General features: G+C 44.6%; 1 protein-coding gene across 1 annotated transcript in view; it reads left to right on the top strand.

Moving 5' to 3' along the window:
• The window catches only part of LOC144668812 (adhesion G protein-coupled receptor E3-like), a 76,335-nt gene that overhangs the window by 16,781 nt on the left and 36,491 nt on the right, over positions 1 to 23,063 (top strand). Inside the window, exons 4-10 of the mRNA XM_078531186.1 lie at positions 1,183 to 1,329; positions 2,333 to 2,385; positions 4,572 to 4,673; positions 10,858 to 11,035; positions 13,982 to 14,101; positions 20,047 to 20,246; positions 20,422 to 20,592. Coding sequence (XP_078387312.1) covers positions 1,183 to 1,329; positions 2,333 to 2,385; positions 4,572 to 4,673; positions 10,858 to 11,035; positions 13,982 to 14,101; positions 20,047 to 20,246; positions 20,422 to 20,592 — 971 coding nt within the window. The remainder of the gene's footprint in view (positions 1 to 1,182; positions 1,330 to 2,332; positions 2,386 to 4,571; positions 4,674 to 10,857; positions 11,036 to 13,981; positions 14,102 to 20,046; positions 20,247 to 20,421; positions 20,593 to 23,063) is intronic.

The raw sequence follows: 23,063 nt of genomic DNA on the forward strand, positions 1-23,063 counted from the left end.
TACCTCTCCCCCTGCCCCATTTTCCAACTCTCCTTGTTTTAAATTCATTCAGGATGTGAACATCACCGGCATTTATTGTCTATCCCAAATTGCCCTTGAGAAGGTGCTAGAAAGCTACCTTCTTGAGCACAGCTGAGTGGCTTACTAGGCCTTTTTAGAAGGTACTTATGTAGCAGCAACACTGCTGTGGGGAGAGAGAGGGGTCTGGAGTCACATAGGATAAAGTTAGCAGATTTCATTCCTTGAAAAACATCACTGAATGACACTGACTTTTTGAACAATCCAGGAGTTCCCTGGTCAACATTCTTCATGGATGCTCCTTGTTCCTGATTTCTTTATTTTAAATCTCCCACGTGTTATGGTAGAATTTGAACCCATGCTATGGGAGTATTAATCCAGGACTCTGGATTATAAACCCAGTAATACAGACCACTATGCCACAGTATTAAGCTTCACCCAGAAGCATTGAATAGTTCAACGAGAAATTGGAGGGCGAATGGTCGCTGCTATCAGGAGGTGAGAAACTTGGCCAAAGCCATTCTCTGCCCCTATTGTCAGTATCTCCTCCCAGCACAATACTTGCTGAACATTATGCTGGATGGGGATCAAATTCTGAGTTTGACATCTCCAGAAATTGAGCCATGGCACAGGAAGGTAAATATCACTGGACTCTAGGCTTTGGGACTTGGTTAAAGGCAGTCTGCAGACATTTGCATTATCTGCTTATTTGCTTAAAACTGATTTATTACTACTACCTCTAAACAAGTTATAGAGTATGTTGCTCCCAGGCATGATTCCAACCTCTCTCTCTCTCTCTCGATTGAGAGAGAGAGAGAGAGAGAGAGAAAGTCTAACACATGACTGACTGATGACAATGGTACATCATAATCTACATCATGCATTATCATATCCCATCTGTTAACCCTTTATACTGCCCCTACCCCCAAGTATACTACCCCACTTTCAACAATAGCATGAACCAATGTATTTAACTAACGACATTGCATTTTTGTAACTCCTTTTTTTACAACTACAGATTCTATTCAACTCCAACTCCAAGTCACTGTCCTGGAGGATTCAGTCTCCGACATTATTCTCTTTAGGCAGAAGCTCGAGCAGGGCTGAGAAATGATCAGTACATGCAGGTGTTCAGGGAGATTGTAAGGTTATTTTGTATTTCAGAGGTCAACGAGTGTGAGAAAAACCCATGTGGTTTGAACGCAACATGCAAAAACATAAAGGGGAATTTCATCTGCACATGTAATAAAGGATTTATCTCAACCACTGGAGGACGTACCTTTACCAATGAAACAAAGACTCAGTGTCAAGGTAAAGTCTATTCTGCTGGAGAGGCAACATCTAAAACATTCATCTGTCTTTCACTTCTCGAAGCTGATACATTTTTTCTTTACAAGGACTTGACTATCACGCTGTAATGAATTCCAGAACAATCGTGCTATAGGTCTTCATTCTTTGTTTTGTACTGTCCTTCCTAACGTTGTTCACCTTGTATAAGGTTATAATTTATGAGATTCCCCTTTCTATACATTATCTGTTAATGACGGAAGAACATAGTCTATTATGTGTTACACAGGGATTCAAAACTTGCAGGGAGTAACACAAACACAATGAGCAATGGAGAGGAGAATTAAAGAAAAGACTAAGAACAGTGATGGGTATTGTATCACTATTGTATTAAATGGAATTGACTTCATCATATTAGGAGCCTATATCACCTTTTCCAATGTGAAAAAGTTATCATTCACAACCAGAGTCATCATAGTTTATGTGAACATGTTCACTCTGTTTCCTGTAACTTCACCACAGGGCTGGATTAGACCTCTGGCTTCGCAATAGTTTTTGAGAGATGACAGGAATTTAATATTCATTTTTCCTATAACTTTTATTTAACATTAAGTACATAGCAAACTGAAACCTGTACTCTCTACCTTCTAAAAGGAGAAAGTTACATGGGAATACTATCATCTCCAAGTCACAGGCACTCCTGCTTTGGATAGAGCCTTGGCTTAACATTTCATTCAACAGATGGCACCTCTAACAGTGCAGCACTCCCTCAGCATTGCACAGGTGTGTCAGCCTAGATTTTGTGCTCAAGTCTCTGGAGTGGGACTTGAACCATAATCTTCTGATTCTGGGATGCATGTGATATCACTGGGCTGTGCTCACACTGCTCTGTGCTGAGACATTGCACTGAGTCACCAGGCTGAGAAATGACTCAATGTTCCGATAAATCTCACAATTCTCGTGTGTCGAATTCTCATTTGTTTTTCCTCTGTCTGACTACATATTAAATGTCTTCCTGATTTCACAGAATTAAACAGGAACAACATGAACCAATGCAGCTTGAACAATTTAACAGGACAGGTATTTATCATGATGGGGCATTAAGATATTGGGAAGAAGCTTGAAATACCAAGACTATTACCAGCACAGAGCAGACAAAAAGGAGATTTAATAGAGGTTTATAAAATTACGAAGGATTTTGGTACAGTGGATATGAAATATTGGTCCAGTATTTGTGGTTGTAATGACAGTGAAACTATCAGTGCTCATCAGCTTTACCAGATAAAACTGATATCAATTTCGGTGGTCCTTACATGTGAAGTTAAACGGGGAAATCTGAAAGTTGCTCTCACTGATAACCGGCTCCTCCACAACACAGGATCAGTGATTTGTCACGAACTTCAACTTCTTATATTCCATTGAAAGAGAGAGGTGAGGAGAAATTTATTTCCAGAAAGGGTTACTGCAGTATGAGATGCTCAGGTCATAAGGAATGGTTAAGATCATACTTTATCAGGGAAGAGCAAATGTACCATTGAAGCACATGAGGGTAGAGAGTTACAGAAAGAGAGGGGGACAGGGGACGAGTTTAGCATTGTTTTGAAAAATCCAGCACAGACACAATGGGACCAATGGCCTCCTCTTGTGCTATTGGTTTATATTGTTCTATGTACCCTGTACCCAACAATATATCCCAGATAAAATAGCTGCAGGAATAACCGTCAATGACTATTCTTTTCTTAATCAAGTTTGTGTGTTTTGTTTTATTGCTGGCAACTGGAACATTTTCCATTTCAGGCTCGCAGTGTCAGCATTAAACATTCCCAGGTCAGGTTTTAGTACAGTTAGATATGAGAAGAAAGCTCTTTCCACTCCACTTCAATGATGTCCCTTAATATCAACCTCAGCAGAGCACCCACTACGCACCAGTGGGGCATTTTCCCATCTCCTACTCCAGATGTTCTACCATCTCTTGAGGTGAGATTTTCAATTAGGGAGAATTAGGATATTTTGTGCTAGAATCCCACATCCTCTGGGAACCAGACTGAGACCCTTTTTATGCAGGATCCTGACAGCCACGAGGACTAAGTCTGTGTGGATCAAATCCAGCCCCAGAAGTGGGGGGACTGAATCCTAACCCATTGCACTTCTCGCAGAGCCACTAAAAGCAGGGTTTTTATTTTCTCTCTTTGCTTAGATGCTTAAAAAAAATGAAAATAAACATCACTTCATATAGTTTTCCATAAAAACAAGAGATAGTTGTTAACTAAATCAGTTGAGAAAATCATTTGCAAAACAATGCGCCACTCACAAGATGTCACCAGGTGCAGGTACAAGTTTATAAAAAATTATGCTTCAGTTGTTTTGTGTATATGTGAATATTGATGACCTATTTTTGTGCATGTACATATGTGTAATCTGTGTATCTGTCTGATAGAATCAGATCGTTCACAGCCTCAACAACCCCATCATCCAGACCACCTCCATTACATTGCCAACCTCTAACCCAGCCTCCACACATCTGTTACTAAGGCTCTCATCCTTGCCTTTGTTATCTCCAGACTAGACTATTCCAAAACTTCCAACTAACACCATCTAATGTGTATTATTTCTGCTCACCCATTGCCGCTGTGCTTGCTGACCTACATTGGCACCCAGTTCAGTAATGTTTGATTTTAAAATTGTCATTCCTGTGTTTAAATCCCTCCATGGCCTCATCCCTCCAGATCTCTGTAACCTCCTCCAGCCCTACAGTCCTCCGAGATCTCTGCACACCTGCATTTCTGGCCTCTTGCACATCCCATTTCTTTTGCTTCACCAATACTAACCATGAGAAAGTCTCTCCCTGAACCTCCCTGCCTCTCTACCCCTCTCTTCTTTAGATCACTCCTTAAAACATACATTCCATGACCAAGCTTTTGGTCACCTGTTCTGTTATCTCCTTACATGGTGTGTTGTTATATTTTGTCTGAAGTATGTTGATATGCTTGATTATATGTTAAGATTGCTATATAAATGCAAGTTGTTGTGGTCTATGTACCTTTATGTAATACATGCATCTGTATGATCTGCATATGTTTTTACACATAAAGGATGTACGTAATAGTGTATGTGTCTGTGATCTATGTGCCTACATATGTGATCTGTGCATAAATGTAATCCATAAATTCATGTACTGACCTCAGAAGCTTTTGTGATTCTAAGTGAACTTAAGTTAACTGACTTCCTAAGAAGATTTTGATGCCTCTTTTCTCTTCTTCACACAGATGTCCCATATTGCATTCCGCACATTTTGTTCAGGGATTAATTCCATAATTAAGCTGACTGATGAGCAGTGGCAGAACCAGAGTGGAGCACTACCTTGGCAGGTCTGTAGTGACACATTCTTCATTGTATCACAAGTAGTACATAAGAACATAAGTGTGTAAGCCATCTGGTCCCTCAAACCTGCTCTGCCAGTCAATAGGATCATAGCCTTAAGATCAGAACCTGTCTGCTCCCTATAACCCTTCACTCCCAGAAATTCATTTCACCACTGATCTGACCAAAGCATTTGACTCAGTAAATTGCAAGGCTCTGTGGATTGTGCTCCAAAGATTTCGATGTCCAAGAAACATTATCACAATCCTGAAATTGCTTCGTGATGATATGACTGCAACTGTCGTGAGTGGGAGATCTGAAACATACGCCTTCAAAATCTGAACCAGGGTCAAGCAAGTCTGTGTGATAGCCCCCATACTATTTATATTCTATTGCCGAAAAAAGAAACATGTCTTGCATTCATCAGGACACAAGAATACCAATATAAGGGGAAAACATCAATTTATATGGTATGAGAAGAGAGTGCTGATTGGATGGCAAGTGCAAAAACAAAACAAGTGACAGCCATTTGCTGACTCATTCTTCAGGGCAATGCCTTGACTATTCAGGGTTAAGCTGCCTGGATTAAATTTCAAACAATGCCCGGCAGTTAACTGTCAGTCAACATTACTGATGCATTCTCCATGGCAATGCCTCAACCAATCAGAGTCCACTTGCCAAACAATTAGCGCTCCCTTCTCATACAGTATAAATTGTTGTTTTCTCCTTATATTGGTATTCTTGTGAAGTGTCCTGATGAGTGCAAGACACAAAGCATCGACATGTCACTTTTTTCGACAATACTCAAGTTCTCTACCACCAAACGACTATTTACAGTCTGCCTATTCACCTCATCAAATATCAACTGCCCTTTGTTGTCAGTATCAAATAGATGGAAAACTCTTAAGTGCCAGCTGCCTCCATGCCAAACCAAACTGAACTGACCAGCATTGATATGATCTACAGTTTGTAGGTGACTGCAGTGTCATTGCCCACTCTGCACCAGATTTTCCAGCTATCCTTGATCTCTTCAATCCTGCATACATGAAACGTGGCCTATCCTTGAATGTTGCCAAACAAAAACTCATACATTAATTGATACCTTGTCAGCCAAATATTCCACCTCCCATAGATGCTGAAGGAGAGACTCTGGAATATGTTGAACACTTCCCATGACTCGGCAGCCCCCTCTCTCAAAAGGCCACCATTGATGAGGAGGTCCAACACCAGAGCAGCTGTGTCGGCTGCTGTCTACATATTACAGTAGCAATTTGTTGACAACAAAGGCCTCCGCAAGTCAACAAAAGTCCTAGTGTACAGAGAAGTTGACATCACCACAGTCCTGTACGGCAGTGAGACCTGGTCTGTGTATCAGCGGCACGTTAAGGCGCTAGAGAAATTCCATCAGCATGCCTCCACCGCATCCTCCAGATTCAATGGGAGGACCATCGAACAAACACTGGTATCCTTTTTGATGTCAGTTTCATAAGCATTCAGGCGAAACTCCTGCAAAATCAATTGGAGGGCAAAAACCATCTACCTTGCAAGGTTCTGTTTTCTCAACTCTCAAATGGTCAACATTCCAGAGAAGGAAAAAGAAAATGTTTCAAAGACACTCTGAAGCATGGCAGTATTGACATCATTGACTGGGAGGAACTTGCTGCCAATCATTCAGATTTACGACATCAAGCTTTTGAGTCACAATGTGTTAATGATGAGGCAGAATGGGAGAAAAGAAGGGAACAAAAGGGAAGCAAAACCTGCAATCTGAGTCCCACTGCTTCATGGGACATCCTACCCCATATGCCCAAAGATATGAGGGTTGAGAATCGGCCTGTTCAGTCACATGAAGACTCATGGCAGAAACTCACTGCCCTGAGTAGCCTCAAATTGAGGGTAGGCAAATGACGATGCCTCCTTTGTGGATCAAAAAGCTATCTAACTCAGCCTTGAATATTTTCTATGATCCAGCCTCCATTGCTCTCTGGGGAAGAGAATTCCAAAGATTGACAACCCTCTGAGAGAAATTCTTCCTCATCTCTGTATCCCCAAGTTCTAGACTCCCACAAGGGGGAAACATCCTATCAGTATCTACCTTATCAAACCATTTCAGAATCTTATATGTTTCATTAAGATCACCTCTCATTCTGCTAAACTTCAATGAGCATAGGCCCAACCTGCTCAACATTTTCTCGGGAGTCAGCCTGGTGAAACCTCTCTGAACTACCCCGAATGCACACATATCCTTCCTTTCTCTAGGCGTTGTTACGATATCCATGGAGACTGGTAATGGTTTAAAAAGAAATTTGAACTCCCAATTATTAACTGAAAGAACTACGCAATATTTCACGTTTAGAACAAAACGTGTTCCCGACATTCTCCGAAGCATGAGATTTCTTGGGATCATTCCACCACCATTTGGCCAGGCAACCCTCAAGGTCTCCTTCAAAATCTCACGCTTATGGACTCCACAGCTCCAGCATGGCCCTCACTGCCTTCTTGCTTAGTGGCTTCAAAGTCGGAAACCACCCTTGAATTCTGATAGCCCTCTGATTTGGCTCCATTGCTTAAAAGCCCCAACTATTGGGAGGCTTTTCTTTTATGACCCCAGTGGCTTCCAAACACCAACTGCATCTAACTTTTCTGTGTGACATCACAGAGATAAGACCCAAAACAAAAGGCATCTCTACTTATATACTCCATCTCCTTTGCAATACAGGCCAACATTCTGTTTGCCTTCCTAATTACTTGCTGTACCTGTATGCTAACACTTTGTGATTCATGTACGAGGACACCTAGATCCCTCTGCCTCAGCATTCTGCAGAATCGCTCCATTTAAACAATATTCTGTTGATCTATTCTTCCCCCAAGAACGGACAACCTCATATTTTCCCATGTCATACTCCATCTGCCAAATTTTTGCCCACTCACTTAATTTGTCTATATGCCTTTGCAGACTCTTTGGGCGGAAAAGTCCCAGATTTACATTAAGTGTGGTAACTAGGAGGTAAATGAATATTTTATCTGCTGGCCACATTGGCAGCTTTTCGCGCCATATCGTCCCAATCCCACCTCATTAATCGCACATTCCCAAGGAACACGTGTTTTGATGGCAGGTAGGCTCTCGTTTGCCCGTCACTTCACTACTTCCTCACACCAGGTGCCATATTTAAAGTGCAGCCACATGCACATCTCTCAGTGCTACCAACCCAGGACTTCTGCACAGAAGACATGCCCCCGAAAGGCAAGAAGACTGTAGCCCCCCGGTTTATTGATGTGTACCTCGAGCATCTTTTGGACACTCTGAAGGCCCACTGTGATGTCCTCTACCCCCGCTCTGGCCGCAGGAGGTCCAGCAATCTCACCATTCTGGCTTGGTAGGCGATGGCAGTGGTGGTCTGTGCCAATGCTGCAAAGAAGAGGTTGGCCATCCAATGCAGACAGAGGATGAATGATCTTATCCATGCCACCAGAGTAAGGCAACCATCTCATCACTCTAAACTCACACACTCAAGCCCATCACACATTCACTGGCATCTTACTCACTGCAGCTCAAGAGACATCACCACTCGCTCTCTCACACACAACCTCACAGCTCCACCTGGAAACTGCCTCCTCAGCCCTCACCATCTTGATGCCACTTGTACAGATCAACATGTTCCCCCACACACACTCTGAGATACCCTCCATCCCCAGTACAGCCCTCACCCTGCAGCCTCTTCCCTTGCCTGAAGCTGATCTCCCCCTACCCCAAGCAAACCCTAGCTCTGCAGCCTATGGCTGGTCTGGTAGGTAGAGACCTCCTCGTGAGCCCCCTAAAAGTGATGTGGTACTGCCTGCCAAGCCTGGCACTGATGACTGCGAGTGCTGCCTAAAGCAAGGTAGGCAAGCAAACCTCAAAGTCCGAGCGAAGTGCAGCTCGCCAGGTGCACGTTGCTTATGTACATGATCCAGTGTGGAGGAATAATTCCAGCGAGCTGGGTTTATAATGATATGCAGATGTATTACAATGAAGTTCCCGACATCCGATGGCAGGAAAAGCGGCCCGCTGTTGACGGGCAGAGTGAACGATTGTAAACTGGCTTCACAATGTTGTGAAACCAATTTTTGGCCCCCTCACCATGTTGTCCGCTCACGCTGCCAAACACACCCGCCACCGACGGGCACGGAAAATTCCACCCTTTGAGTCCTTCTCAAAACTTGTTTTCCCACCTATCTTTAAATTGTCAGCAAATTTGGCTACAATACACAAAGTGCCTTCATTCAAGTCATTCATTTAGGCTCCAGCTCTGATCCCTGAGGTACTCCACTAGTTACAGTTTGCCAACCTGAAAATGATCCATTTATCCCGACTCCCAGTTTCCCAGTTAAAATGAAAATTGATGGTTCAGTTCTTGGCTGTGGTGGATGGGTGGCAGGGTTAAAAGCTTAGAATTCTTCAGCTTATAAATGGATTTAAGCATGTCAGTAATCTATATTGAAACAAAGGTCAGGGGAAGGGGGAGAAGCTCCTTGATTGGCTCAATGAGTAAATGAACAAGGAAGCATTATCGAATGTTCCAGCACAGAAACAGACTATTCAGCCCATCCCTTCTGTCCTTTTGTCTTTCTCCATAGCATCAACATTGTCTGAACCCAATGTCTGTAATCACTCCCCATTGTCTTTTACATCCCTCCTCTTCAAGAATCTATTAATTCCCTTTCAAAGTGCTCATGGATAATGTTTCAGTAGCTGACACCACATTCTACCGATCTTCTTTAAACATTCTCTGTTCGAGACTGACTGAAGCTCGTACCCTCTCTCTGGAAATCCCAAGTGTGAACTCGGAATGCCTTGGAGCAATCTCACATAATGTCTGGTGGTTCACTCCAAGCATTTTGTGACCTGTGGGCAACACAGGACATTGTCTGTCCCATCCATGAAGACAATTGAATTATTTTTACTTTGTGGGAGTTGGCTGATTTTGTTTTAGTGATGTCCTCGTGTCAGTATGGGGCAAGTGGGTATTGTTTGGAGTTGCAGCATGAGGCAAATACCCAATAGTACCCAACAAATCCAGGGAACAATTAAGTCAACCAACAGAAACCATCTATCACTATTTACCCTTTCATTGTCCTCTATCAGGTCAACCCTCAAACCTTTGCACTCGATTGTTAAAAGCCGTAGGAGTGTCAGTCTGGATTTTTTGTGCAAGTAGCTAGAGCGGGACTTGAACCAACAACTTCTGATCTAGAGGCATGAAGGTTACCCATTGAGTCACAGCTGCTCTTCATTTGGTTTAGAGACAATAGAAAATAAAAGGTACAATTCTAAAGAGGGTGTAGGGGCAGGGGGACCTGGGTGTATATTAGGGATGGCCTTCTAAGTGCTGCCCACATCCCATGAAAGAATAAAAAGATTATGTGAGCAGGTTATTCAAAGTGGCAGGACAGGTGTGGAGCATGGTTAATAAAGTATACCATATCCTGGGCTTTATTAATTGGGGTACAAGAGCAAGGAGGTTATGTTGAACTTGTATAAGACACTAGTTTGGCCTCCGCTGGAGTATTGCGTCCGGTTCTGGGCAGCGCACTTTAGGAAGGTTTTGAAGGCATTGGAGAGAGTGCAGAAAAGATTCACAAGAATGGTTCCAGTGATAAGGAACCTCAGTTATGATGATAGATTGGAGAAGTGAGGTATGTTTTCCTTCGAGAAAAGAAAGCTGAGAAGAGATTTGAAGGAGGTATTCAAAATCATGAGAGGCTTTGGACAGAGTAGATAAGGAGAAACTGTTCACACTCATGAAAGGACCGAGAATGAGAGCACACAGATTTGAAGTAATTGGCAAAAGAAGCAAAAGTGACATGAGGAAAAACTTTTTCACACAGCAAGTGGTTAAGCACTGCCTGAGAATGTGGTGGAGGCAGGTTCAATAGAAGCATTCAGAAGGGAATTAGACAATTATCTGAAAAGGAAGAATGTGCAGGGTTACGGGGAGAAGGCAGGGGAATAGCACCAGGGGAATTGCTCTTTCAGGGAGTTAGTGCAAACACAGTCAGCTGAATAGCCTCCTTCTAGACTGTAACAATTCTGTGATTCAGTGGTCAATGTTTAGAGCTATCAAAGGAACAATGATAACCCTTAAATAAAAATGACATTAAAAATTATACCATGTTCACTAAGATGGAAATAAAATAGTTTTTCCTCCACAGGAAATCATTTCAAACTCAAGTGGTCTTCTCGGGAATGATTCCCTGTGGGATAATATGGAAAGGGAACAGCAACTCCTTTCAGCTTTTATTTTCCTGCAGACCATGGAATACAGTGCCATTGCTGCCGGTCTGAGTTTACCAGATCAGGGAAAGAGAACAATATCAAGTGAAAATATTGGTGAGTTCAACAAAAGATATTTTATCTAATGTACTTCCTTGAGGCAGCTGTGAGCATTATGTGAGAAATAACTTGTACTGGCCTGAGGTGAAGTGAGAGTGACTGACCTTGACATCAAGACAGCATTTGACCAAGTGTGGAATCAAGGAGCCCTAGCAAAACTGGGGTCAATGGGAATCAAGAGGAGAGCTCTCCACTGCTTGGAGTCATAACTAGAACAAAAGGAAATGGTTGCTTTTGTTGGAGGTCAATCATTTCAGTCTCAGGACACGACTGCAGAATTTCCCCTGGGTCGTGTCCTAGGCCCAACCATCTTCAGCTGCTTCATCAATGACCTACCATCCATCATAAGGTCAGAAATGGGGATGTTCACTGAAGATTGCACAATGTTTACCACCATTCACAACTCCTCAGCTACTGAAGCAGTCCATGTCCAAATGCAGTTCGACTGGCCAAATCCAGGCGTGGGCTGACAAGTGGCAAGTAACATTCGCGCCACACAAGTGCCAGGCAATGACTATCTCCAACAAGAGACAATCTAACCATCACCCCTTGACATTCAATTACATTATCATCATTGAATCCCCTGTTATCAACATCCTGGGGGTTACCATTGACCAGAAACTGACTGAACTAGCCATTTAAATACTGTGGCTACAAGAGGAAGTCAGAGGCTTGGAATCCTGTGGCGAGTAACTCACCTCCTGACTCCAAAAAGCCTGTCCACAATCTACATGGCACAAGTCAGGAGTGTGATGGAATACCCCCCACTTGTCTGGATAAGTATAGCTCCAACAACACTCAAGAAGCTCAATACCATCCAGGACAAAGTGGCCCACTTGATTGTCACCCCATCCACAAACATTCACTCCCTCCACCACCAATGCACAGTGGTAGCTGTGTGTGCCATCTACAAGATGCACTGAGCAACTCACCAAGGCTCCTTTAACAGTACCTTACAAACTTGTAATCTCTACCACCAAGAAGTACAAGGGCAGCAGGTGGGTGGGAACACCACCGCATGCAAGTTCCCCTCCACGCCACACACCATCCTTACTTGGAACTTTATCACCATTCCTTCACTATCACTGCAGCAAAATCCTGGAACTCCATCCCTAACAGTACTGTGGGTGTACCTACACCACACAGACTGCAGCGGTTCAAGAAGGCAGCTCACCACCACCTTCTCAAGAGCAATTAGGGATGGCAGTAAATGCTGACCTAGCCAGCGACACCCACATCCCATAAATGAATAAATAAAAGAAAAAGCTTATACATAACATCCAGTTTTAGAATCTGTACTAAGATATTAAGTCAGTTTACAATCCCTGGAATATAATTAGATAAGTTTGTCAAGATACCGATACTTGCGATCCTGAATTCAGAATGTTTCAAGAAGGAAGCCCATTCAGGCTTATTTAACAGAAACGTTGTCTCTCCTGGTGGCTCACTGAGATTAACCGGTGGGAAGTTGAACCATAAAGACCTGGGTTCTTGCCTGGTGTGTTCTATGAATCACCAGAGAACTAAACATAAGCACTTCCAGCAGAAACTGAGTCTGACTTTCCCCTCTGTTTATGTTGACTAGCCTTGTATTCCCTTGAGTATAGGATATTATGGGGTGATTTCATTGAAATGTTTAAAATGGTTAAACGATTTGATAGGTAAAATGGAAAGAAGCTATGTCCTTTGGTGGGAGAGTGCTGAGCATGGGAGCATGACTTTAAAATTGGATCTAGGTATTCAGGGTTGATGTTCAGAAGCATTTCTTCACAAAATGGGTGGCGGAAATCCTCAACATTCTCCCCCAAAAAGCTGTTGAGACTAATTCAATTGAAAATTTCAAATCTTAGATTGATAGATTTGTGTTAGGCAGGAACATTAAGGGTTTCAGAATCAAGGAGGGATGGTGGAATTAAGATATAAGTCGGTCAATATCAAGTTAAATGATGGCAAATGTTCAAGGAACTGACTGGCCTCTTCCTCTTTCAATGTTCCATAGACAGATGTCGATCGACTTCCTCTAATCTGCCACATCCTCAAACATAGAAGGATATGCCCTACTGCTCAAGTGTAGTCTGTTAACATTTCAATCATGAGCTGTGTTTTTTTTCCTTATTCCCTTCGGAGATGCATCACAGGCAAATCTGGCATTTATTGTCCACCCTTTGTTGTGCTGATGATTGAGGGCAGTTAACCATCCACCATGTTGATGTTGGACTAGAATTACATAGAGAGCAGATTGGGTAAGGATGGCAGGGCTCCCTCATGAATCAATGGGCTTTCACCTCTGCTAGCTTCATAGTCATTTTTTTTAAATGATGCCAGCTTTTTATTTCCAGAGTGAGGTAACCATTTTAAGTATCTGTTTTCTGTGTACACCTGTCCCCACTGCGATTGTCTGAACTCTTTTTAACTTGGACACCACTCGTCAACGGACAAAGGAAACTTTCATTCCTTTATTGTAGACAGGATTTGAACCCAGATTCCAGAAATCTGAAGCCAATGTCTAACCCAATAAACCACCCAATCCATTTTGTTGTTTTTCATAGAATTATATTATAGAGCACTGAAGGAGGCCATTTCGCCCATTATCTTTCAAGAGCCACCCAATTATACATTTTCCCCTGTTTGTTCCCCATATGCCTCCAAAAACTTTCCTTTTGATGGGATATTTCCAATTCCCTTTTGAACGGTTATATAATCTGCATCCATCAACATTAATCTCCTTCAGGTAGTGCCCTTCAGATCATAGCAGCCCACTACTTAAAAAAAAAATGCAGCTCACATCTGGTTCCTTTACCAGCTCTCTCTTGAAATAATTCATTCCTTTGAGCCTGATGCTGTCAGCATCTGTTAAACTGACAGTTTAGGCGTAACATCAGACTATAAATAAATCTCATTCCTATATGAAACATTACAAAGTTTAATTTCCTTCGCTCTTAGATCTGGAAGTAAGAACATTTCGAGGGAAGAACAGTTCAGCCCAGGACAGAGTCAGTTTACGGGCAAAAGGCAACGTGATGGATATTTACCGACAGACAGTCACCGAAAGAAAAACAACTGGTAAATTTACCGGTTATTTCTAATTTTTTTATTATTTACGCATTGTTCTCTTTGAAGGTAAGCGAGATAAATTGAAGGTTATTTTGGGAGGCCAGTTTGAAGGTGCTTTGATCAGAAGGATATTTAAACAGTGTTTTGATTGCCATGCCATGGAGTTGGTGCAGAGAAGATCGGTGAGGCTTTTTAAAAATTCTATCATGGGATGTGGGCATCACTGCCTAAGCCAGCATTTATTGGATATCCTTAATCACACGTAGGTCTGGAGTCACATTTAGGCCAGACCAGGTAAGGGCAGCAGACTTCCTTCTCTAAAGGACATTAGTGAACCAGTGGCAATGGTTTCATGGTCATCATCATACATGTAGTTCTAGATTTTTTTATTTAATTCAGATTTCACTGTCTGCCTTGGTGGGATTTGAATTCAGATCCCCATACTGTGGGTCTTTAGATTACTAGTTCAGTGACAATACCACTATGCCACCACCTCCCCATTGATTCCAAGTTAACAAAGGATTGAGTTTCAACAATAGATTGGAGGAATTGGGTGTGGAGGAAAAGTCTGATAAAAGAGAGAGACACAAGGGACGGAACTGCCCGTGCCTGCCGCTGCCAGGCGTGTTCGGTGGCGTGAGTGGACAATATAGCAAGAAGGCCAAAAATCGGTTTTACGACGTCGTGAAACCAGTTTGTGATTGCCTGCTTCACCCACCAATGGCGGGCCGCATTCGCTGCCATCGGACACAAGAACTTCACTGTAAGCCATCAGCATGTCATTATAAGGCCAGCCCGCCAGACTCATCCCCGCCCCAATGGATCGTCCGCCCACGTCGGCAGGAAAACACACCGGTGCAGAACACGTCTTGACAAGTGTGATGTGCAGAAGTCGGGACTTACCCGCCAGGGTCTTGCTCACATCATGGACATCCAAGGAGCAGAAGATGCTGGAGCCCGACAGCAACGGCAGACTGGAGGAATGTCCATGGCATGCTGGGTGGATTCCCATGGATATGGCTCTGCTACGAAGCAGCTCACGGAAGTTCTCTAGTCACCGTTGATGCTCACAATGGGTGTTGGTTGAGGGGGTGGGAGAGGAAATCTAGCATCAGCTGGGAGAGGAAGAGGTGTCAGGGGGTAAGGTTGGGAGGGGGGAATGAAGGTGTCGGGGCTGTGAGGTTGGGAGGGGGGGTGAATGAAGGTGTCAGGGGGGTGAAGTTGAGAGGGGGGAATGAATGTGTCGGGGGTTAGTGAGGCTGAGGGGGGAATGAAGGTGTTGGGGGACAGGTGGGAGTATGGGGAAGGCAGGGGTAAGAGGGGAGAAGATGGCAACTGGGGAGGTAGGTGTAAGGGGGGTGTAAGGTGTAAGGGAAGGAGTGCAGAGAGGGAAGGGAGTCTAGGGGGAGGAAGGAGTGCAGAGAGGGGAGGGAGTAAGGGTGGACGAAAAAGTAAGTTTGGAGGAAGGAGTCGGGAAGGGGGAAGAAGTAAAGCTGGAGGAAGAAGTGAGGCTGGAGGAAGAAGTGAGGCTGGAGGAAGGAATCAGGAAGAAGGAAGGACTAAGAGTGGCAGAAGAAGTCCATGTCTGAATGCAGCAAGACCTGGACAATATGCAGGCTTGGGCTGACAAGTGGCAAGTAACATTCGCGCCACACAAGTGTCAGGCAATGACCATCACCAACAAGAAAGAATCCAATCATCAGCCCCTTGATGTTCAATGGCATTACTATCACTGAATCCCTAACTATCAACATCCTGGGGGTTACCATTGACCAGAAACTGAAGAGGAAAAGCCGTATAAATACTGTGGCTACAAGAGCAGGTCAGAGTCTAGGAATCATGCAACAAGTAACTCACCTCCCCAAAGCCTGTCCACCATCTACAAGGCACAAGTCAGGAGTGTGATGGAATACTCCTCACTTGCCTGGACAAGTGCAGCTCCAACAACATTCAAGAAGCTTGACACCATCCAGGACAAAGCAGCCCACTTGATTGGCACCACATTCACAAACATTCATTCCCTCCACCACCGACGCACAGTAGCAGAAGTCTACAAGATGCACTGCAGGAATTCACCAAGGCTCCTTCAACAGGACCTTCCAAACCCACAACCACTACCATCTAGAAGGACAAGAGCAGTAGATAGATGGGAACACCACCACTTGGAAGTTCCCCTCCAAGTCAGTCAACATCCTGACTTGGAAATATATCGCCATTCCTTCACTGTCACTGGGTCAAAATCCTGGAACTCCCTTCCTAACAGCACTGTGGGTGTACCTACACCACATGAACTGCAGCGGCTCAAGGCAGTTGCTCACCACCACCTTCTCAAGGGCAACTAGGGATGGGCAATAAATGCTGGCCCGGCCAGCAAAGCCCACATCCCGTGATTGAAATTTAAAAAAAGTAAAGGTGGAGGAAGGAGTCAGGAAAGGGGAGGGACTAAGCGGGGGCCAGACCGAGCAGGTGGGGGAACTAAGAGGGGAAGACTTTCCGGATCGGGGTGGGGGGCAAGGGGTGCAAAGGGGGGAAAGGGTATGAAGGGGAGAAGGGGTCCGCAGGGGGGACAGGGTCCGGTGGGGGAAGGGACCAAGAGGCGGGGGGAAGGAGTCCGGGGGTGGCGGTTGTGCAGGTGAAATGCAAGGGAGGGGTCTGATAGGTCTATGTCTGCCTCCTGGGATTCAAACTGAGGGTGGGTGTGGTATGAAGGAATGGTGAGAGTGACCAAGCGCAGAGTGAAGTGGTAGGGTGGGAGGGTTCGATGGTAACGATAGAAGGGACGGCGAGGGTGGTTGGTGGGGACTCGGAGGCAGACACGGACCCTGGGGGTGGGAAGCGAGGAGGTTAATGTGGATGGGGGTGGAATTTTCGGGCAGGAAGGGAAAGTGCACGTTTTCCTGGACATCCCTGAAGGAAAAGGGTTGTGGCAAGTAGGTCACGGAGGGGAGGTGGAAGGTGATGCTGGGGGAGTCAACTGTGATGGGGGGAAGGAAATGGGTGACTAGGAGAGGGGAAAGACAGGGGAGCGAACCCAGACCATGCTGTCCAAATCGAAAGTGAGATGACAGTTGCGGTGGGCGAGATCAGGTGCTGCATGGGAGTGTGATCATTGGGTGGGCAGAGATGCAGGTCAGCTCAGATGGACAACTGAAAGCAAACCCCAGCAGGCAGCACTGAAAATACTCAGGACACTGAGGTGAGCGTGATACGTGAAGGATCTGCATGCACATGAGAGTACTTGCACAAGGCTCCAAAAGGCCCTGACACACACACACACTTCGCTCCAGAATCACTTGTGGGCTGGCAGCTACCCCTGCAGTGACAGAGGGCGAGGTTGAGGGGCTCACAGGCAAAGGGGACTCGGGGGAGAGGACAGCCTCTGAGATTTCTCAGTGGATGACCCAGGAGTATCCAGCTGCCGCTCCTCCTTCCTCAATTGCCCGGGGTCCCCGTCCTGACTCCTTGAGGGGAAGGAGTACTTGGAGGGACATCGAGGTGCCCCGTTTCCCTCTCACGTTGCCACTGCAGGAACTCACTCACGGCTCCCGCGATGGCGTGCAGGTCTGCACTGATCTCTGCATTCTGCTGGACCAGGGTCTCCATGGCTTCTGCCATCCTCCCCGTGGAGACCTCCATGTGGGCACCACTGCATCACAGAGCAGGCGGATGCACTCCTCCAGCTTGCGTGCCACTCTGTTGAGGTCTTTCAACAGCTCTATGTGATGATCCCCCACCTTCTGCTGACTCTCCAGGATGAGTTGAAAGGTCAAATCCAGAGGTTCATCATCTGACTCAGGCCTCGCAGATGCCTCTTCCCCAGCAGTCCTTCGAATGCCAGGGAGCTTGGCTGAGCCTGCCTCCTCCTGCTGTGGACTCGTGCCCATGCGGTGACCACCAGATTGCATACCCAAGCCTGCTGTAGATCTAGGTCCCACCGAGGTGTGTGTCTTGGCACTGGTGCAGGGTGCAGGTAAGTGCTGTGAACAGATCTTCCGGGCTGCTTATTTCCACCTCTTCACTGGAGGAGGTGTCCTCTTGGCTGCAGATGAGGACCTGGATGGAGCTGAGGGACTGGCTGGCTGAGGGTGTCGGTCCTTGGCAGAGCTCCCTATGAACCAAAGTAGAGATGATTAGTGCTTGGCAGCAGAGTCAAAAGGAGGAGGGAGAGCACTCACATTTGTGTTGAGGGAGGGATGATGTGGTGCAGGATCCTCAGGACCTCACTGTCCCCACTGGCAGGGTCCACATCCTCACCAGCCAACGCGATAACATGCTCCTCAAAGTGAGTGAGGGGCCTAATGTGGGCCACTCCTCCCCTGGCCTGGGACCTCTCCCTGCCGTTGTGAGCCAGCTTCTCCTGCATGAAAACAGATGGAGAGAGTGTGAGCAGGATGATGGCACTGTGTGGAATGTTTGTGTGGTGAACAGAGCCATGGACGGGATGAGGACGCAAGCTCGAGAGGGTATAAGTCTGATGGAGATGTGAGGGTGTGTGTGAGAGTTAGTGGTGTTGTCCCTTGAGGTGTGAGATCCCTGTGGATGTGTGATGGGTTTGTGAGTGTGTGTGTTGAGAGTCATGAGAAGTGTGAGTTACCCTGGTGGAATGGATGAGACCGTTCGTCCTGTAGCAGCACTGAGTGGCTGTCCTCTTTTTGCAGGGCATTGGCGCCGACCACTGCTGCCACCACCTCCCATACTGGATTGATGATGCCACTGCCTGTTCTGTGGCCAGAGCGGGGTCAGAGGACACCATGGGAGGCCTCCACTGCATTCAAAAGGCATTCCAGTGACGCGTCATTAAACCTGGGGGCTGCAGTCTTTTTGCTTTTCGTGGACATCTTCCCTGCAGTAGTTGTGGGCTGGAAGCACTGAGATGTGTGCGTGCAGCTGGACTTTAAATATGGCGTCCAGCGTGATGAAGCAGCGAGGTGATGGCGTGGCGGACGAATGAGAGCCCGCCCACCATGGAAACGGCGTGTTTCCTGAGAATGCATAAGTATTGCGGTGGGTTTAGGACGATACGGTGTGAAAAGCCGCCATTGCGGCCAGCGGGTAAAATGTCACTTTATCTGCCTGCTACCTCACTTAGTGCAAATCTGAGACGCTTCCACCCAAGGGTACAGCTAATCTGAGCACAACTTCTGCGCTTCCTGTACACTAGAATAAGGGGCACTGGTGAACTGGTGAAAGGAAAGTTTATGGGAAACCAACAGGAGGAATTTTTTTCAGCCCGAGTGATTAACATTTAGAATGGTCTTCTGGGCGGTGTAATGAAGGGAAAAACTTTAGACCCATTAAAGCAGGGGTGGGGAACCTAGGATGGATCTGGCCTGTTGCTCAATTTCATCTGGCCCACGACAAGATTTCTAAAAATATAGACACATAACAGTAGCACCTTCAAAATAGCATTTATCATCATCATTGCAAATTTGCTTTAGATAATATATAGTATAATAATGTTTAACAATATAATATTCAAATTCAGCCATCGCATTAAAACAGTGGGTGAGTTGAATGTTTCTGTATTCTCTCCAAAAAAAAACTAAATTAAGTTGATTTTTATGTGTGTGGCCCAGGACAGCTTTTGTCTATGTGTGGTGGCATGTGATAAGAAAAAGGTTCCCCACCCCTGCATTAAAAAGACAGTCAGGTAACCTGATAGAAGGGAACATAGGTCATCTGTCTGAGTGGATGAGTTAAACCAAATAGTCTTCCTAATATGGGATCTTGCTATTCCTTTCTCTCTTTATTATGCTGCCAGAATCGGCTGCTCTCCAATCCTGTTTCTATGTCTTATGAATGTCTACAAATCCCACTGGATTTAACAGTGCTGTTTTCTTGGAAGCTGGTCCTGATCTGCTCTGATTCTGCAGCAGAAGTTACATATATTTTCTGGCCATCATCTACCCTACAGATTTCCCTTCAGTGTTAGTAACGTTTAACATTCCCTCCAGGGACAGATTTTGCTGCTGTGGCTTTGATCGCCTACAAGAACATGGATTCCATCCTGAATGGAAGCGTTTTCAAGCTCAGTACCACTGGTGGAAAATTGAAGCCATTTCAATTGATCTCAAACGTAGTTTCGGTCATGATAACTAACAGGGACAGCCATGGACTCAAGCGAACAGTGAACTTCACTTTCAAACACACTGAGGTTTGTAAAGAGTTGCACCAGTTTAATGTACGGTTTACAAAAGATTGAATCCCATCCCAGTCTCGCAATGACATTTATGTAGTGAAACAGCAGTACCAGGTATAAAGATCTGTTTACTCAGTTAACATTGGACTGGTAATAGCAAATGGTAAAATATAATCCTTGCTCTCCACAGAAAGCTATCAGCGATTGGACAATGTACTGTGTCCACTGGAATTATGCAGCTGGAAAAAGTTATTGGTCTCCCAGTGGGTGCAGTGTGGGCGATTCCAATGGAACAGACATCCAGTGTCGATGCAATCATCTCTCCAGCTTCGCTTTGCTGATGTCTCCTGTTGAATGGCCGGTATAAATGTTTATTCATCAATGTCCTCCACAGTTACTACTGAATTCATGGTAAAAACACACCAGCATTGATGGTTACACAGAAAGCGCTTAGAATGTGGAACTTTTGGAATAGTTGTGGAGTAGGCCCTGAATGTAGTAGTAATTGAGAAGTCCAACTGTCAGATGTTATGTTATAATGAAAGTCCCTAGACTGTAGGAGTTACACTCATCTGGGCAGGACTGTTGTGCAGGACAGTATAAAATAGTGGGGGAGCGGAAGGGTGAAACCAGAAGTATTGATCAAGTGACACTATGGACACTATAGGCTCCTTTGGTATCATTTGATATCCAAATGGCATCCAGGCAGCAAGCATACAATTATCAGAACTATGTTGGTACTTGCCACACAAGAGGCATCCCTCACCCACATCAGAAGCCAGCTTTAGGCTATTAACATAATAGGCTAATAAAGGGCCTCCTGGCTTCTTCTGCTCCCTCTTGCAACTTTGCTTTGTACCTGAGGCAGCCAGCACCTATACTGATGCAACCTCAGCAACAGTTCGCATGTCCCAAGATTAAATTTTTAAAATGAACAGAATTGTAAACCAGTTTATAAAGAAACAGCTTATGTTTGTCCCATGTTTGACACATAAGGGAAGGAAAGCAGATTCCAGGCTTAGACCAGTGGTAGAACTTCAGTCTCCAGTACAGAGCCTTGTTGGAAATGCTATCTTTTGAATGAAACATGAAAGCAAGTGTCTATAAACCATCAAGTAGACGTAAAAGGTCTTAACTGTTGGATTTTATATTGGATTAGAGGTAATACTCTACCTCCCGTGTTCCTGCTTCTAATTCTGTATTTAATTAACAATGATGTCATAATATAGCTGAGAGATATTTATTAGTTAAAGAGAGCATATTGAGTAGTACATCAATGCAATGTGTCTATATACTTACATGTAGGATATCCATCAGGGAGGTTCAAGCTTTCCATTCTCTAGGCAGTTTGCAGTCTTAAGTCTCACAAGGATATTAGGCATGTTGCATTCCAAATTTGTACTGTTACTATACCACAGCTATTTTGGTCACAGGATATGATGCAACCTGAACCCCAGGTACATCTTTGTTTGGGAATGACCTACGCTGGTTCTGTCTAATTCCCTTATCTCCAGGCTTCTGTAGTATGTTTTCCTTGCAATGTCCCCTCAGGCCTGGGTCTCTATTTTCATGGTAGGATATTGGCTCATATTCTATCTTACCTTAGTGTGATTTAAGTTTCATCTAAGCAGAATATTCTGTTTACTTATAATTACTTTTAGCAAGTATTTCAGTTATTTCCATTTGCACCCATTGCTTTTCATTCTGCTTTCTACACTTCCTCAGTCAGCTTATTCTGTATATTAACGCTCACTGTAGTTCTCTACATTAACTAACTTATGGATGCACTACCCATGCCAGGTTGTTATATAATAATATTTTACATTATCCTACAGATTATTAGCCATAGTCCAGAAGTGACCATAGCCATCTCTCTCCCATTAGAGAAAATCAGTTAGTTTTATAGAACCACTCTACAAGCATGGGGCAAGGCGAGGAGGCAGGCTCAGACTCAAGTGATGCACATATTGCAGAGGGTATCAGATAGTGGGAGAGAAGAAGGGGTTAATGAACACATATTAATGAAGAGACACTAAGATTGCATTTTAAAAGCCTATAGGTTGTGGAATGAAAGGATGACAGAAGGAGGTAGCAAGTTCCATAGGTTGTAGTTCTTGGAAATGGGGGCATAGAGTAGTGATGAATTGGAAAACTCTCCACAGAACTAAGAGGATATCACTGAGAGCAAGGTCTGAACATGCTAGGGTTCTTTCCTCTAGAAAAGAGGTGACCCTAATAGAGGTCTTTAAAATGTTGATGGTTAGGACAAATGTAGAGAAGATGCTGCCACTTCTTGGGGAGGCCATAAATATAAAATGGTCACGAATTAATCTAATCAGGAATTCAAGAGAAACCTCCTTACACAGAGGGTGCTTAGAATATGGAACTTGTGGAATAGTTGAAGTGAATAGCATAGATATATTTAAGGGTAAGGTAGATTAAAACATGAGAAGAAAGAAGTAGAAGTTTATTCTGATGAGGGTAGATAAGGAGAGATGGGTGGGCTCTCATTTGGTGCATAAACACTGGCAGAGACCAGTTGGGCCGAATGGCCTATTTCTGTGTTATGTGCTCCATATAATTCAATGGTATGAGAACAGTATTCAAAGCTTCACTGGGTTTGGGATTTGTAGTGAATTAAATTGCAGCCGGTTAGCTTAGATGGCTGGAGTGAGGTGCAGAATAATACCAACAGTGTGGGTTCAATTCCAGTACTGGCTGAAGCAGTTCTTGGGGCCAGCCTCCTTTCCTTGCCTCAAAGTTATATCATGGCTTGAGCCATGATTAGCAACCCGAGGACAACGATGACACCAGTAGAGAAAGAGAGAGAGA

This window comes from Cetorhinus maximus, chromosome 28 (assembly GCF_964194155.1).
Source record: "Cetorhinus maximus chromosome 28, sCetMax3.hap1.1, whole genome shotgun sequence".
In the NCBI taxonomy this organism is placed as follows: Eukaryota; Metazoa; Chordata; class Chondrichthyes; order Lamniformes; family Cetorhinidae; genus Cetorhinus; species Cetorhinus maximus.